This window comes from Poromitra crassiceps (genome assembly GCF_964638095.1).
Source record: "Poromitra crassiceps genome assembly, chromosome: 1".
NCBI classification, from domain to species: domain Eukaryota; kingdom Metazoa; phylum Chordata; class Actinopteri; order Beryciformes; family Melamphaidae; genus Poromitra; species Poromitra crassiceps.
The window spans coordinates 2,420,032-2,435,645 of NC_139623.1; the positions used below are offsets into that span (position 1 = coordinate 2,420,032).

Below are 15,614 nucleotides of genomic sequence, written 5' to 3' on the forward strand. Positions count from 1 at the left end.
AGAGAATATACTGAATAATGACATCACAACAGTATAATCCTAATGTTGATTTAAAATGATATATTACTCTAAATATGGCTAAAAAAGGGGAAAAAAAAACCTCAAATTTTTTTCCGCCTCCCCTTGCTGGACCTCCCCTATTTCGGAACCCTGGCTACGGCCCTGGTTTTATACGAGATGATATCCCCGCGAATGACAACCTTTAATGCTTCCCATAGTGTGGAGTCACCGTTATCATTGAATTCCATAAAATGTTTTAATTTGGTGGTAATATATTTTGTAAATTTCCCTTCAGCAAGTGTACAGCAAGGAGGGGTTGAAACGTCAAGAGTATGTTTGTTTGGGAAGAGAGAGACTTAAAGACATCGATAAGGGGCTATGGTCGGAGATCAATATGTTGTGGTATTTCATATTGTTGACGTGGAAGATTAATTGAGAATCTATTAGAAAATAGTCTATTCTGCTGTAGGATTTGTGGACATGGGAGTAGAACGAGTAATCTTTGTCAGTAGGCTGCTGAAACCTCCAAATATCCACTAATTTCCGGGATTTGATCAAATTGTTCAGGACCTGCACTGATGAAATGTTTGGGGGCGGATGCGAGGATATAGCCTATCTAAATATGGATCTAGGTAACAGTTCGGGTCGCCACCAATTATTATATTCAAATTATTGGTGTCGGGGAGTAAATTAAAAATGTTCTTAAAGAAATTGGGGTCACCTATATTTGGGCCATAGATCCCAGCAAACATCGTCTTGACCGCGACGTCACCAGACGATAGAATTGTGGTTTGGCATCTACCCAGAAAGTCATGCCGCTGCCGGCCACAAGGTGACGTTCTCTCCACGTTCCCCCATAGTAGTGTCTATACCTCTTGTAAAACAAGAAATATTGATCTCATATTGCTTTGAAAACACCACATGTATAGATGTATTTTGTGTTTTAGTTGAATAAAACGACATTTGATTGACAATTTATTTGGTGGTGTGATCAGATAGTCACAGTGTGACGTGTACCCACGTGCAATGGCTACAATTATTGAACGCCAATTTTTTTTTTTATATGAAAACACATTTATGTCATATAGTTTTAACCTGTAGTGTGTGTGTAAGTGCCCATAGCAGTGCCTCTATTGTATTTATCACAAGCTTCCTGAATCCTGTGGTGTATGTCCCATTACTCTTGCCGTAACTGAATGCAGTGTGTTCTGGGTAAACCTACATTAGCGTATCATATAAAATATATACCTGTCTCATCGTTGGTTGAAATCATCAAACTGAATTAATTTAGCGTTAACTGCAAGGCAGCCTCGCAATGCAAGTTCTAGTATGAAGCAAACTGAATTAGCGAGGTAGCCTTGCATGCACGTTCCAGTAGGAACCTTCCTTAGAAGTATATATGCCAAAATGCAGAAAGTATTTCCAATCGAACCCCGCACGAGCATGTCTTTTTTATTTCTTAACATAGCCGTTGTGGGAGCAGCATTATTTCGACGTTGTGGGCAAGTAGCCGAATTACATCGCTACGATTTCCATTCCGGATATATAATTAGACCCTGACTAGATGTAGTGGTTTGACGTGCAGCAGACGGTCCCCCCTGTAAACCCTCTCTAGCTCCTACGCTCTATTGTCCTATGCTCTATTGTCTGTAAATATGTTTTAATTCAAATTGCTGTTTATACATTTGTTCGCTAAAACTGTTATGTAATTTTCTTATTGCTGTACTGTGTTATAATACTGGTTGTATGTCGCTTTGGATAAAGGCGTCTGCTAAATATCAATAAAGTAAAGTAAAGTAAGACGGTCGTTATACTGTACGTGAAAATGTTTGCTGGGATGTTAGTGTATATATATATATATATATATAGTGTAGTATAGGGTTAGTGGGAATTAATTAATAGTGCCAGAGACTAAAATATACCTGCCAAACGAGTCAGCAGTCACAGAAATGGGTTGAAATGGAATGTTGTTGTTTTTAGAATAGCCACACCTCGGGCATGGGATGAAAATGGCGATTGAAAAACTTGGGAAACCCAGTTAAGCCTCAGCCTGTGCTGTTGAGCTGCATTAATGTGGGTTTCCTGCAGAAGAATTACGTCAGCAGACAAAGATTTAAGCCTTAAATTTGAAGGTGTTTGAAGACCTCTCTCTTCACAACATGGCCGAGCCCCTTGACATTCCAAGAAATCATTGTCACGTCCCAATTTTCTGGAGTTTTCTAAGCTGTTTAAATGCACAGTCAACTTACGGCGCAAACAAACACACTGTAAACGGAGGTGGTGCCACACGTAAATTCAGCTCAAGCAGGAGCCTGGCCATTCACACGAGAAGCGCTCTGTTTTGCTCCGCGCCAGTCACAACTTGTACTGACTTCATGCCTGGCTGCTCGTGGCTCGCTTCAACAACAGACCAGATGCGGAAACTATCGCTGCAGCCAGGCCACGAGACGCTCATGCCGCGGCCGGTGTGACCAGTCTAATCTGTTAACAAGGGCGCCGAAATGAAACTGCCTGCGCTTCCAGACGTTTCGCTTCACTTCCGCCTCGCTTCCGTTTTCAGTGTGTTTCCAGTGTATGTAAACTTCTGATCCACTGGACTTGTGATATGAATTATAAGTGATATATTCTGTACACAATTGCAAAACTATATTGTTAACAGGAAATCTGTCGAGTGGTTAAAAATGAGTTTTAATGACTTCAACCTAAGTGTATGTAATCTTCTGACTTAAATTTATTGTGGTGCGTGTTAATATTGAAAGCTAATTGAAACTGATCGGAGGCTTGGTTTGGAAAGCGCTCAAGGCCACTGATTATTTAAGCTCTTTTTGGATGGCCTTCAAGTCTTTGTGGGGCAGCTGAAGCAGTTCTCTAGTGACTATACTCTCCTCTACAGTCAGGTGTTATTTGAGTGATCCATCCTCATTGCTCCCATTCTCTGCTCCTTGCAGAGCTCATTCCCAGAAAAAAGGGAGTTGGTCAGGCTGCCCCTGCAGCTTGTAGCCAAAACACTATTTCATCACCAGGCTGCGTTGTGTGACTGGACAGGGCAAGATTTAGCACTGAATGCCTCATCCGTCTTTAGCACTCCCAGCCAGCTTCCCCAAAACAGACAGAGATGGACGAGGCTCGCTCTGCCTTTCCACTTACTCCCTCACCTTGGGACTCTCCCTCTTCTTCTCACAGCCTTCTGTTACTCTCACCATATCTCCCTCTTCTTCTCTCACTATCCCACTCACAGTCAGTGAGTGCCTAGTCATGCCCCCATCCGGGTTCCCCATCAGGCCTAGGGATTGAAATTCCCCATTCGTTTTTCCATTGACGTTTTGTCAAATCCTTTTAAAAAGAGTTTTACTTGCACAAACCAATCAATTCACTTAATAGATGAATCACGAGAGGCCATAGAAGTTAGAATATTTGATTCTGACAAAAAAAAGGAGTTTGTTTTGTTTTGGTCCAAGTCAAATGTTCTATGGTCTCTCGTGATTCATCTGGTAGCTGAATCGTTTAATTGGTCCAAATAAAACTCTTTTTTATAAGGGTTTTAGGAAACCTCAATGGAAAAATGAATGGGGAATTTCACTCCCTAGGCCCCATGGGGAACCTGGAAGAGGGTGTGTGACTTAGGCACTCTATTGTGAACGCCCCATACACACACTTCTTATACACTTCCTCACTGTAATCTTCTCCATTTCCCACAGCCAACACCTTCCTCTCCTGTGCATCATGACAAATGGATTGATGTAGAACAGCCACTCAGGAACATCTACTCAGCTACTTGTTCACTTTTCACCTGGCAGGAGCCAAGGGTATTGTTAGTCCCGCCCCTCTCGTCCTCAGTCAAGCTCCGCCCCGACACTTGTCACTCATCTTGATGAGCTGGCGTCTAGCCTGAGGCTGAGGTCACCAGCATCCATAAAGTTATACCACAGGTGTTGAAGTGCAGACACAGAGCAGAGCCAATCTGCAATTTAATTTAAAAAAGAAAAGAAAAAAACGGGTCTTGTCTGCCACATGGTATACACCCCAAAATGTCAGACATCATTGAAAAGCCACTGGGACTTTAATACAAAGCATTATCATATTACTAGGGAAATATTTTTGCATGTGCAATGGTCACTCGTTTTGATGAATAGAGCGATTGGGGCTGGCTAAATCTCTGTGTTAGCTTATCATCACAGAGCTCATCCTGTTCAGCTGACCTGGCACCCTCACAGCAGCCAGGGACAGGCAAGACCTCTCCAGGAGCTAATCTCCAACAGAATCCAGGATTACGGGCAACACTAACACCTAATCCACTACACTTGGTCTGCAACACCCTGAGCAGGGCCAATGGCTTAGTGAAGGGTTTTTCCCTTCCTTCCTCCCATCGCTTTGTCTGGCGCTGCTACCCATCTGATGGACAGACAAGGTATCAATAGACTCAGCACTGAGATGCTGTGGGTAGCTGGAGGTGTTCAAACTGCAGAGTGAGAAGTGATGCAAAGGTTTATTCAGGCCCAATAAGCCATGCAAGGTCTGGGCCAATGCTCTATTTTTCTTGACTCTACAAGGACATGTTTGGATAACACAGTTGAATGCAAGGGGGGAAATGATCAGAATTCATGACTAGTAAATTGTGTGTAGCCCACTTTTTTTTCAAGGTTATGTTCAGAAAATTTGAGTTGCAGACCGATTAGAAATAACATTATATTCAGATCATGTTTAGCTGATGTTTATAGCATGCTATGACAGTAATACTGTCACTAATGTCTTCACACAGACATACACTACTTCAAAGTTCAAACCAACACCAACTACCATGTTCTCAGAGTTCTTCATCCAGACTACAGATGGCACTATTGCCTTAGTGTGGATAGCAGTAGGCTACCTTGCACTAATCACTCACTTCAAACTGATTGACAAACTTTATTCCCCTTTTACAAGTTCATAAATGACCTTTGCGAGTACAGCCACATTTGCATGGGAACCACAACTAAAAAGTACTCACCCTCATTCAAATCAAACAGCTTTCATCCTGTAATTCATCAAAATGCTTTGTTTTGCTTCAGCTCTTTCTTGTAAAAATAACCACTCAGTCAGTTTATGCTCAAACGTCCCTTGGCTTTCATTGGTTCCGCCAGATTGGTGAGGAAAATCAAACGCAGACACATTCATCCACTGACCAAGGCCAGAGTATTAAGAACCTGAGAAAATGGCTTTCCACATCCACAAGAGAGCTTGTGACCTCTCTCAATTTAAACCCCATCCAAAAAAAGACCATAAAGTCAACGCTCAAGTTTTCCATCAGTCTAAGAGTGAAATTATTAGACAATTGCCGCGACTTAATAAACAAAAGAAATGGAAGTAACAGCTGACACTGCATGGGTGAGTGACCTTAAGATGTTCATTTGGATCAACCTTGATTCAACAGTTCCAAGTGTACTGCAACAGTAGAGGAAAGCAGAGCTGTCTCACAGCACTAAGATGTCTTTCTTCTCCGCAGCCACCATCATAAATGTTCCCAGATTCATTTTTTTTATTTATATATATTTTTTTTTTTACTTGTGGCGTGTTAATTACTGGCAGCGCACGAGGCTCTCTAAACTAAAATGACAGAGGTGTTCTCCAGTGTGCTGAACTTGGTTCAGCTGCTGTCTGTGGTAATTGAAAGGCAGGATTTCCCAGCTGGAATCACTGTGGAAAGAAGAAAGCCTTTTTTATGCCCTGTGTTGTTACTGCTGCCATTATATATGACAAATGTCGTTTGCCCTCTCCTCTTCACTGGGATAGTTATTACAGATTCCTCCACTATTGGTGGGGCAGAGTCAGAGGAGACCTTTTAAAGATGATAAATCTGTCAGTCATCTCATCAGTGTCGCAACTAGACAACATGACAGCTTACATATATAGAATTCAATAAATACTGTATCTCTCTAGCTCTTACCCTGCACTGCTACCAACACCCATGAAAAAATATACTCTGAACTCTGCAAACAATACAATATTTTATTAAGACATTTTGATGGATTTGACAAAAGAAAAGTTTCATTAAGGTATTAATAAAAAATGTTTCATTTACAGATAACAAGGAATCAGATAATGGAGGACGTCAGTGCAGACGGGCAGGACCACCACGTCTTTATAAATAGCATTTACAGCCTGTTATCTTTCCCGTTCACATGTTTACAGCCTTGTGGGTGTGGATGTGGGTATCTGTGTGGGATTGGGTAGTCCAGTCTGGGGGAAATCACAGCTGGAGTATTATGATGCAGAACTATCTTAAATAACTCTGATTACTTTCAGGGTTAGCTTGGATCTGTCTCAGATCCCAGATGGGTGGGGGGAAATTTAGCATTTCAGGGAAACAATTAAATGTCTTCCACTGTGGGGAGAAGAGGAAAGGGTGGACAGGGGCATCTAGGACATAGTGATCTGCATCGACTCCAGCATCTCCTCCACAGCCTTCACAGAGCATTTGTTCTCCTTGGTCCCACGACCGGCCAGCTGCATGACAGAGAAGGTGAAAGGCAGAGAGACACCGAGTGGACCAGAGAGAGAGGAGGGGAGGGAAGGGGAAAAGAGAACATCAGCTCATTAGGTCCCTCAGCCAAGTAAGGGAATTGAGAGCCAAACACACTTGAACACACAGACTCTCAGAGGCCACAATAACCTCATCCACCCATACCACGCTTCACCAAACTGAGCAAAAACATATCCGTCCCAATTTAGATGCTGCAAAGCTAGAAGCAACAGGCCACTATTGAATGCCGAAGGCGTTTAAAACTCGGAGAGAGACAACTGTGGTCATTGGATGGATTTAGAATTGGGAAAGAGGTCAAATGCAAAGTAAAACGGCACCCCTATTCTGAGGGGCTTTCCTAGACTGTTGCATAAGTGCCATTATAGTCTTAAGTGTATGTGTGCAGTCCAAGACAGGATGTCCACATGAGTCCACTTCCATGGCCTCTAGTACAATACCCCACTCTAATTTCTGCAATGTGTTCACAGGGTTTCACAGGCCGCAAAATATGATCCACAAACACATACAGGAATACTCACGCATGCACACACACTTTTTTGTCTGACCAACTAAACTTTGCAGTTGACAGGGGCGTCCCCTCAGCCCTGTTCCAGAGAAAAAGCCCAATTTGCCTAACCTCTGGCAGGGTCCAGGGATGTAGTGGAGGGTAAACCCCAATTACACTCAGTTCACCCCCTTTTTAGGCCAATATAAATCTGTATAACAGAAATTCATAGTATAGATACAGTCAATGTCTCGTCATAGACGCTGGGGTATCTGGCTGGGGCATGGTCAGGGTGGGGTAAATCCTCCCGTTCTCCCCATTCAGCATAGTTAGGATTTAGCTGCTAGCCCAGCCCAGGCAGACAGGATTGGTGATTCAACCATCGCAGTAAACGCACATCTGAACAGACGTCTATGTACCTGCTCTAGAATCCCCAATCCTGTAGTGTAGAGCCGCAGCACCGTCCTTTGGTGAGTCAGCCCATTGAGATATATGGGGAGTTTTACCCCACTCACGCGCCAGCCGTAGTAACATTTTGTGGGCGTTCCCACACAGACCGACTGTATCTTTCTATTAAAAAGCTGAGTACCTGGTCTCAATTCAGTTCTCTATGATAGACAGGTATTAGGGATAAGAATAGAGCATAGCACATGGCACAGCAAAATGTCAAGTACATGGAGACACACTACTGACTGACTGACTAATGAATGAATGAAAAGAAATATGGATAATGACACAGACAGTGGCATAGTGAAGGCCAGCTGATGCATATATGCATATATGCTCTGGAGCTTCTTATCCGCGTCATCTTTTCAGTGTTGCAGCAGCATAGTCATGGAAGAACTTGTGAATCCTCGTCCGGTCGAGTCGGACATCCTTGAGTCGTCTGGCTGCAACCACCACCCTCTGACGAACACTGAATATGTGAAACCTGACTATCATGGCACGAGGGAACTTCCTGGACGTCTCAGGGCCCGGGAGCCTGTACGCCCTTTCCAGTTTGATGCAGCCCCGCTTTGGTGTCTAGCTGGAGGGTCAAAGACAGTGGTTCCCAACCATCGGGCCGCAGACGGGTACCAGGCCGCAACGCATTTGGTACCGGGTCGCGAGCCCGGTCCAAAAAATAATAATTAAAAAATAAATAAATTACAAACTTTTTTTAAAATACAAACATAAATAAACGTCAACTTCAAACTATGTTTCAACTACCACACAGCCTATAATATTATAGCCTATGTTTATTTAAAAAGAAATATATATATATTAAAATTGACAACCGGTCCGTGACTTTTTTTTCCATCTATCTACCGGTCCGCGGCACAAAAAAGGTTGGGAACCCCTGGTCTAGGAGATCCAGGACTCCATAAAGACTTCATTGCGTTCGTACTTTCCAGCTTCTCCTGCAGACCTATAATCCATAGGTTTTTTGCGTTGGCCTCCATTTCCACAATCTTGTATCCGTTCAGTTATTCAGTTTACAGTTTCCTCCAGAGCTAGCAGGTGTTGTTCAGTATCAGTCTATGCTTTTTTCACCGCTAGATTTCTCTGTTCTGCCTCGTCGATTATGACGTTGTCACGTACCATCTTTTCTAGCTTTTCGTCCATCGCCTCAAGAGCTTTTGTCAACCTTGGGTCATCTTCCAAAATCTTCTTCAAAAGTGGTCCAAGGACATCACCCGGAGATAATACTCCACTTTACTTTGAATTGTATAGAATACAAGAACAACAAGAATAATGAGGCAAATATTGTAGTATAGTGTGTTGGAGTTCCCTCCGACGTGACTCAGACCGAGCATGGCCCACGAGCAGGGTCGGGAATGTTACTTTAAAAATGTAATCTGATACAATTACTAGTATCGCAATATGAATATAATGTAACTGAGTACTTTCCGTTACTTTTGAACAAATTTCCTGCAATTGACTATTGAGTCCAAGGGCATGCTCCTCAGGAGGATATTTCTCTCACACACATGTGCAAGCACGTGCACGCACACACACTTTAAGTTTATTACCTGCAAAACAATATACGCCTAACCTACCTTGCCATTTAAAAAAAATCAGCACAGACGAAAATATAATGTTGTAGGCTATATTTGAGAAAGATTAGTTTACAGAGATAGGCCTACCTTTCATTCATTTGTTGCACATCTTTTTTCTTTTCTCTCTATCGGCACCTACATTCGCCTCATTTGGATTGGACTTGTTGCCGTTTGATTACCATGAATTGCTTCATTATGATCAACATTTTGACAGCCCTGTGCTTGTCGATTGCTCTACTATCAAATTGTAATCCTGCTAGTAATTAAAAATTTGACTAAATCTAAGTGTAACCTTGATTACATCTTTTTTCTGTAACTCTAAAGGTCCTTACACATCGGGAGCATTTTTTGTGTGTGATTAATTCGCACGTCAATAATATTTTCCGAACCTATATCAGTCAATGCAACCGTGCATACCAACGGCGAAGTTTGGCTGAGCGTTTATTTTTTCGAACCAAGGTCGATTTTTCTGAAATTTCCTTCCGACGTGTACACATCTGTTGCTGTGATTGACAGGTGGGTCAAAATTCTGATATAGCGCTGGGGTTAACCAGGGATTCAGTATCGAAGACCTCATCGTAAACATCACCGTCATCCTCGTCTGAAATTTGGGGGGAAAGCCTCGGCAAAGCCTTCGTCCCGCCTGGCATTCAGCTCCAAAATATCCTCCACAATTAAGTGGAGAAAAGTGGATCTCCATCTCTGATAGCGATGGCTTGTTTTAGGCGTCTGTGAAGCACTACATGCTTGAATCGGCTTGGCTTGCGTGGAACCAACCGTATGCAGAGGAGATGAGGATCCCGAACAGAAATCTTCGATAATTCACATGGGCATGAGCGGGCTTTTATTCCTCTGACCCCAAAATATGGATATTTGTTGTAGAGATAATAAATGTGCTTCTGTCTAGGGCCCAGAGTGGATCTGGTCCCACAGTGCATAGTCTCACTCATAGTATTCATAAAACCAGGGTTATATTTCATAACCTTAAAGGAATGATCCGGCGACATTCACGTGGACATTGTGTTAAAGGAAATTAATTCCGGAGTTCATAGCAGCAATTTGTTTTCAAATCGACCAAACATTGGCGGAAAAAACTGCATTTTTGTTGTTGTGGGGTGTTCAGGCAGCTCATCCATTACCCAGAGTTCATTGCGCTGATGCACGCTCCCGACCCCAAGTGGAGGCTCTTTTGTTCTTCTCACTTGTTGCGCAGTCAGACCACAGAGACACAGACAAACATAATATATAGCTACACCGAGAGATAGAGAGGAGGGGAGAGGAGGAGAGAGCAGAAGAGACGAGGACAGTTTTATTTTTTGTAGCTAGCTGACGCTAGTTAGCTTTTAGCAGTGTCAGCTAACATGGAGCAGGAGAGAGGGGCTTCAGTGGGTCAGTGAGTGGCTGACGTTAGCTAGCTTATAGAGTTTGTTTAGTTAGCGTTAGTTGAGAGAGAGAGGGAGAAAATTGAATAACACTAGTTTTATCAACAACAAACATGCCTTATTGTACGGTGCCTGCCTGGATGCAACAACTGACGTTACAGAAAGCAGAGAACGTAAAGCGCAAGCTAACGTTAGCACCAGGCTAGCTGTTGAATGGAGAGCTAGCAGGGTGCAAGGAATGGCTCCGATTGATGAAAACAACAACAGGGACAGAGATGCTTTGCTGAAGACAACGTTACTGTGCCCAAAGCCGATGAGTAGAGCGACCACCGCAGAGGCTGGGTATGATAGAGGTAAGCTGTTTTAGGTTTTGTCAGCTAACATTACTGCATTGAATGCATTATGGAATATTATCAAACTATATATATCATTCCAAAAGATGTAACGCCAGGTTACTTGAAAACCGTTTTTTCATATGTAACCATTGTTATTGTGTCTGCTCTACTGATATTGTAATTGCGATTGCTAGCTAATCATTGTTATTTTTACTCTGCCATGGCAGACTGCTGTACTTGGACTGTCAGTCTGCAGCTTTGGGACAGAAACACGGACCTGCTCCTAGTCCTGCTTATTCCAGAGGTAAGAATTTGCTATACTGTTAGAAACTAACACAAATAGAAACTTTGCCTTGAGCTCCGATTAAAATGTGATGTGATATAACCAGGGTTGTAGTGGTAAATAAGAGAGGTGGGTAAACTATCCAAGGTGAGTAGTTTACCCACATTGTTTCCCCTCATTGATTGATACAGGTCATGTAAAAATAGGTGAATAAACTCTCCACTATGCCCGTGGATATAACACACTTGTGCTACTTTTTTTCCTTTGGTAAACATGATTAGCATTGATGGTTGGTTCCTATAGCGGCTACTAGCCTGATGTTCCTTGCTGCTTCATCTATGAATAGATTCATGCTTGTCCGTGCAAATTTCCATGCAACATTTGTTCCCCTGCCTATTACCTGTTGTGTTCGATGGGCATGATTACAGCAGGCCTAGTTTTACAGGCCTATAGACTATCCTTGGATTACATTTTCACATTGTGCTTTTCTTGCTGTGAGCTCTGATTAAAATGTGTCCACAAATAAATATATATGCTATGTTGTTGTTAACTAATAGCTAATCATTTCTTTCTCACTCTGCCAGAGTGCCTTTCTGGGGACAGAAACTGCATCAGCCTACTCCTCTACTCCATCCACCTCCAGAAGCCTGCTGCTCTTCATCCATAGATCTCAGCATTCTCTTCAACCATCACCAGTGTCTAGACCAGGCGTTCCCAACCTTTTTTGGCTTGTGACCTCACTTTGACATCACAAAACTCTAGTGACCCCAGACATTCAAAACACAGAACATTTTTTATTAAAATCAACTTGTTTTTGATCATCATGACAGTGATCGATATTCATTCAGTCATTTGGACAATGTTCTTAAACTCAACCAATTACCGGTACTGTCATTTAAGTTTCTAATTTTGAAATGACAATGTGTTTACTTGGAAGTGGTATTGAACAGATCTTTAAAAAGTATTAAATTGAACTATTTTCTGTAGACACACCCATTTAGCACTGCACAAACTCAATATTATTCACAGGATTGATAGGAGAATTGGCTTGTTAACTCATTGAGTGCCAGCCACTTTTGGAGAACGGACGCTCCCAGTGCCAGAGTTTTCAGAGCGTTTTCAGTGATTTCTCGAGGCCCACAGAATATTGTGTGATATTACTATGTAAACACCGAACACGCAAAAAGAACAAGGAGACTCTATTGTATCATCAGCAAAAAAAGTTTATTGATACCATTTTCCGTTCTTTAGTTATGAGCCGGAGAAGATAGGTTGTTTTCAGCGTTTTCAGGCATTTCAAATTATAAGCTGAGATATTCAGCCTTTTGTGAAATGCAGCATTTCAAGCACATTCACTGACTCTAGATAATATTTTCTGATGTAGTGATGTGGTGTAGTTGTGTCCTGCCCTGCGTAAATTTACATTTGAAAATGAATTGTTTGCTTTGTGTGAAGTCCTTGAAAATGAAAGAAAAATTGGAATTGAAAAAGTACTTGAAAGTCGTTGAATTTAATTTTGTAATGTCTGTATGAACCCTGGTAATAGTTTGTAATACTACTGTATGTTGCAAGTACACTTTCGAATTGAGAACACATTTAGGCTATTTCATGTACAGTATATTATTGTGGACGGCATCCAGAAGGAGGATTGTCAAGACTCAGCTGAAGGAGTCTGTTATTAGCCTGCTACTAGCTCTGCTCCCTCCGCTCTGCCTGAGCGGCGCGCGATGCGCGCACCCTGCAGAGGGAGAATTCTCAACTGAAGAGCTGTAGTTTGTCTGTGGACCGCTGACGTCAGCGGTCCACTCATTCTGCCAGATTGAGAACGCAGGATCTCAGCGGAGGCAAAACAGAGGCAAGCTAACCTGTGTCCATGTCTTAACAATATTGACATAGTACGGATTCAAAACGGGTTGAAAACCGTCGGAACGTCCCTTTAAGTTTTCTCCCCTTCCTTCAATAACTGCAATTACAGCTGTGTAAAGTCTACGAAAGTTAAGGTTACCGCTCTTTGCTTCGGGAGCTGACATCACTGTTTTGCCAGCGGCATCTCTGATTGGCCGTTACGTTGTGAACTACGAGACAGGTCCTTGATTGGCCCGTGGACTTTGTCATTTCTGAAAATTGGTGGGGGCGGGCTGGAGGTCAGACGACGGATCCACAGAAAGAAACAGAATGTGAGTTAATGTGATCAGGATGGTTTAGCAGGCTAGAAAGAGGCAACACACCAAGACAAATATCATCATCCTGGAGCAGGGAGGGCAAGAAAAATCTGCTGCTGTGCAGAGGAATTGCACATGTGTCGGCAACAACTAGCGCTGAGCAGAACAGCAAAGGAGGAAGAGGAGGAGGCAGCAGCAGCATTGTGGGCCCCTTTCAATTAAATCATTATGAAAACACCATTACCCTGACTCCAACACTGTTTCAGCCACATGGCAACGCTGCCTATGGACAGGACAGCACATGCTGCATGTCCTCCGAGGTGAGCGATGAGCCCCCTGAGAGGGAATACACACACATGCACACACGAGGACAGGTGTGTGTGTGTGTGTATACGTACGGGCATGCATACACGTGCACCCACACACACTCAACTCACTACTCGAGAGACACACCAACGGAGTGAAAAAATTCCGGCCTTGTGCCCACACCAAGACCAAAACCACACACGTCTCCATTCTACAAGCTTGCAGAATAACAAAGCAAAGCACACGAGTCTCAATCCTATGTTCAACGTAAAGCACTGCCTTTCATGTTTCCAGTCATTTATTCGCTCTGAACCGACGCTCCTGCTCGGGCTACTACATACAGGAACTAATTGTAAACCTAGCCCATACTGTATTTCCATGGCAGAACTTTTTTCCTTCCATGTGTGCCAAACTGCAACTTAGAGAGGGGCAGTTGGCGAAGGTGTACGATTGGCTGTGTAATTTCCAAGTGTGACTCATTCATCCAGATTGAGGGGGAGTGTGTGTGGTGGGGCGGTTATGATGATCAGTGCGTTTCACTGCCCCGCTGCCTAATGTGCCATTACCCCGGGCCCGCTAGTCAATTATCTCCTCAGCCTGAGGTGAGACCACCACATTAACTCCTGCCCTGCTCTGCAACAGTAGGAGCAGAGGAGGCAGCTATTTAGGGCCTCTGATAACAGAGCCGTGACGCAGAGGGAGCCCACGGTCCGTGACAGAGACGCTAATCGGGGAATCTGGTCAGAGTTAGGGCACGGGGGGCAGGCCATGCAGGGCCGCTTTGCAGCCCCCCACACCTACTACTACCCACACATCTCCAGGTCTTTTACATGTCAACGGGCCCCGCCGAGGTAATTACTTTTTTTTTTTTTTTTTTAAACGGGCCCCCAGTCAGTCATGAACTCTCGCTGACGTCTGCTCCCGCTTGCACTCACCTGCCCACCTTTTTCTCACACTGAGGTATGACAATCACCAGGTACCGGAGCCTAATAAAAGTGGACGACTGACACGAGCAACACTTTAAAGGGGCCATCAATCAGCCAGCACAAGCCCACAGCAGCCTGCAGCTGTCCGACGGAGGCCCACACCACCGCTCCGTTTCAAAGAACTCGCAGGGCATTTCACTGGAGGTGGGGAGGTAAAAAAAATAAAGAGGCAACCTTACACCTTGTCATTTACCTCGTCTCACACGCAGCAATGAAAAAACATCTATGAGAGCACGTGTGGGCGGTGGCTCACACACACACACACACACACACAGAAGAGTAGAGATCCCAGTACAACCCCTGCTATTATGAGGCAACTTAAACAAACAAAAGAGGTTGTGGACCAGCACAGAAGCAGAGGGGTGGGACAGCAGCTCACATCCTGTTCCCTGGATGATAAAGCTGTGACAGACTGAGGTGAGGTGTACTCATGATCATCACCAGGGGGTAAAAACCTGATGACGGCTATTACCCCTCGTCTATATGGCCTTCTGAGGAACTGAATTATTTCACTCTTGCTGTGATCACCACCAAGCTAGCTGTCAGGGATTCCAGAGAAAATAAATCCTCTCCTACAAGCCACTTCAAATTAAATTACAGCATAGTCTACCTATCCTAGTGACACACATTTCAATGTGAATCTAATCTAGCTGGCCTATTTAAAGCTGTGGAAAGGATAAAGACATTCCACGGCATAAACATGATACAAAACGTGCTGAATCAGAAAGAGGATACGTTTTCTTATTAATGACACAATTTCAATTCGTTTGTAGACTGCACTCTAAGCCGGGTAAGGCATTAGTTCAAACAATATACAGACACAAATTAAGTCATAGGTAAGGCAATAGCCGGGTACCAGATAATATGCATTCCAGCTAACATCACCAAACACAGATGTGTCTTGCCTGTCTGTGTGTAAAACCTCTCCCACGCCTCCTTGTGTAAAAAGAAAATATTTAATCAAGGCAAATACGTGGGCTACACTACTGGCTACTCTCTCCTCTCTGGGATGCAGCTTCAGCTGAAGGACACAAGTCATGTTATAACAGCTCAGTTTGTCTGCTTGTTTAGTTATAGCCTACTAATTGCCTACAATGCATTAATAACCCGTTTGAAA

At 43.4% G+C, this 15,614-nt stretch overlaps 1 protein-coding gene across 1 annotated transcript in view; it reads right to left on the reverse strand.

The window, feature by feature from the left end:
- Positions 1-5,971: 5,971 nt before the first annotated feature.
- Positions 5,972-15,614, reverse strand: part of emc2 (ER membrane protein complex subunit 2) — a 72,496-nt gene continuing 62,853 nt past the window's right edge. Inside the window, exon 11 of the mRNA XM_083642023.1 lies at positions 5,972-6,483. Within this exon, the coding sequence (XP_083498149.1) occupies positions 6,397-6,483 (87 nt within the window). The 3' untranslated portion in view covers positions 5,972-6,396. The remainder of the gene's footprint in view (positions 6,484-15,614) is intronic.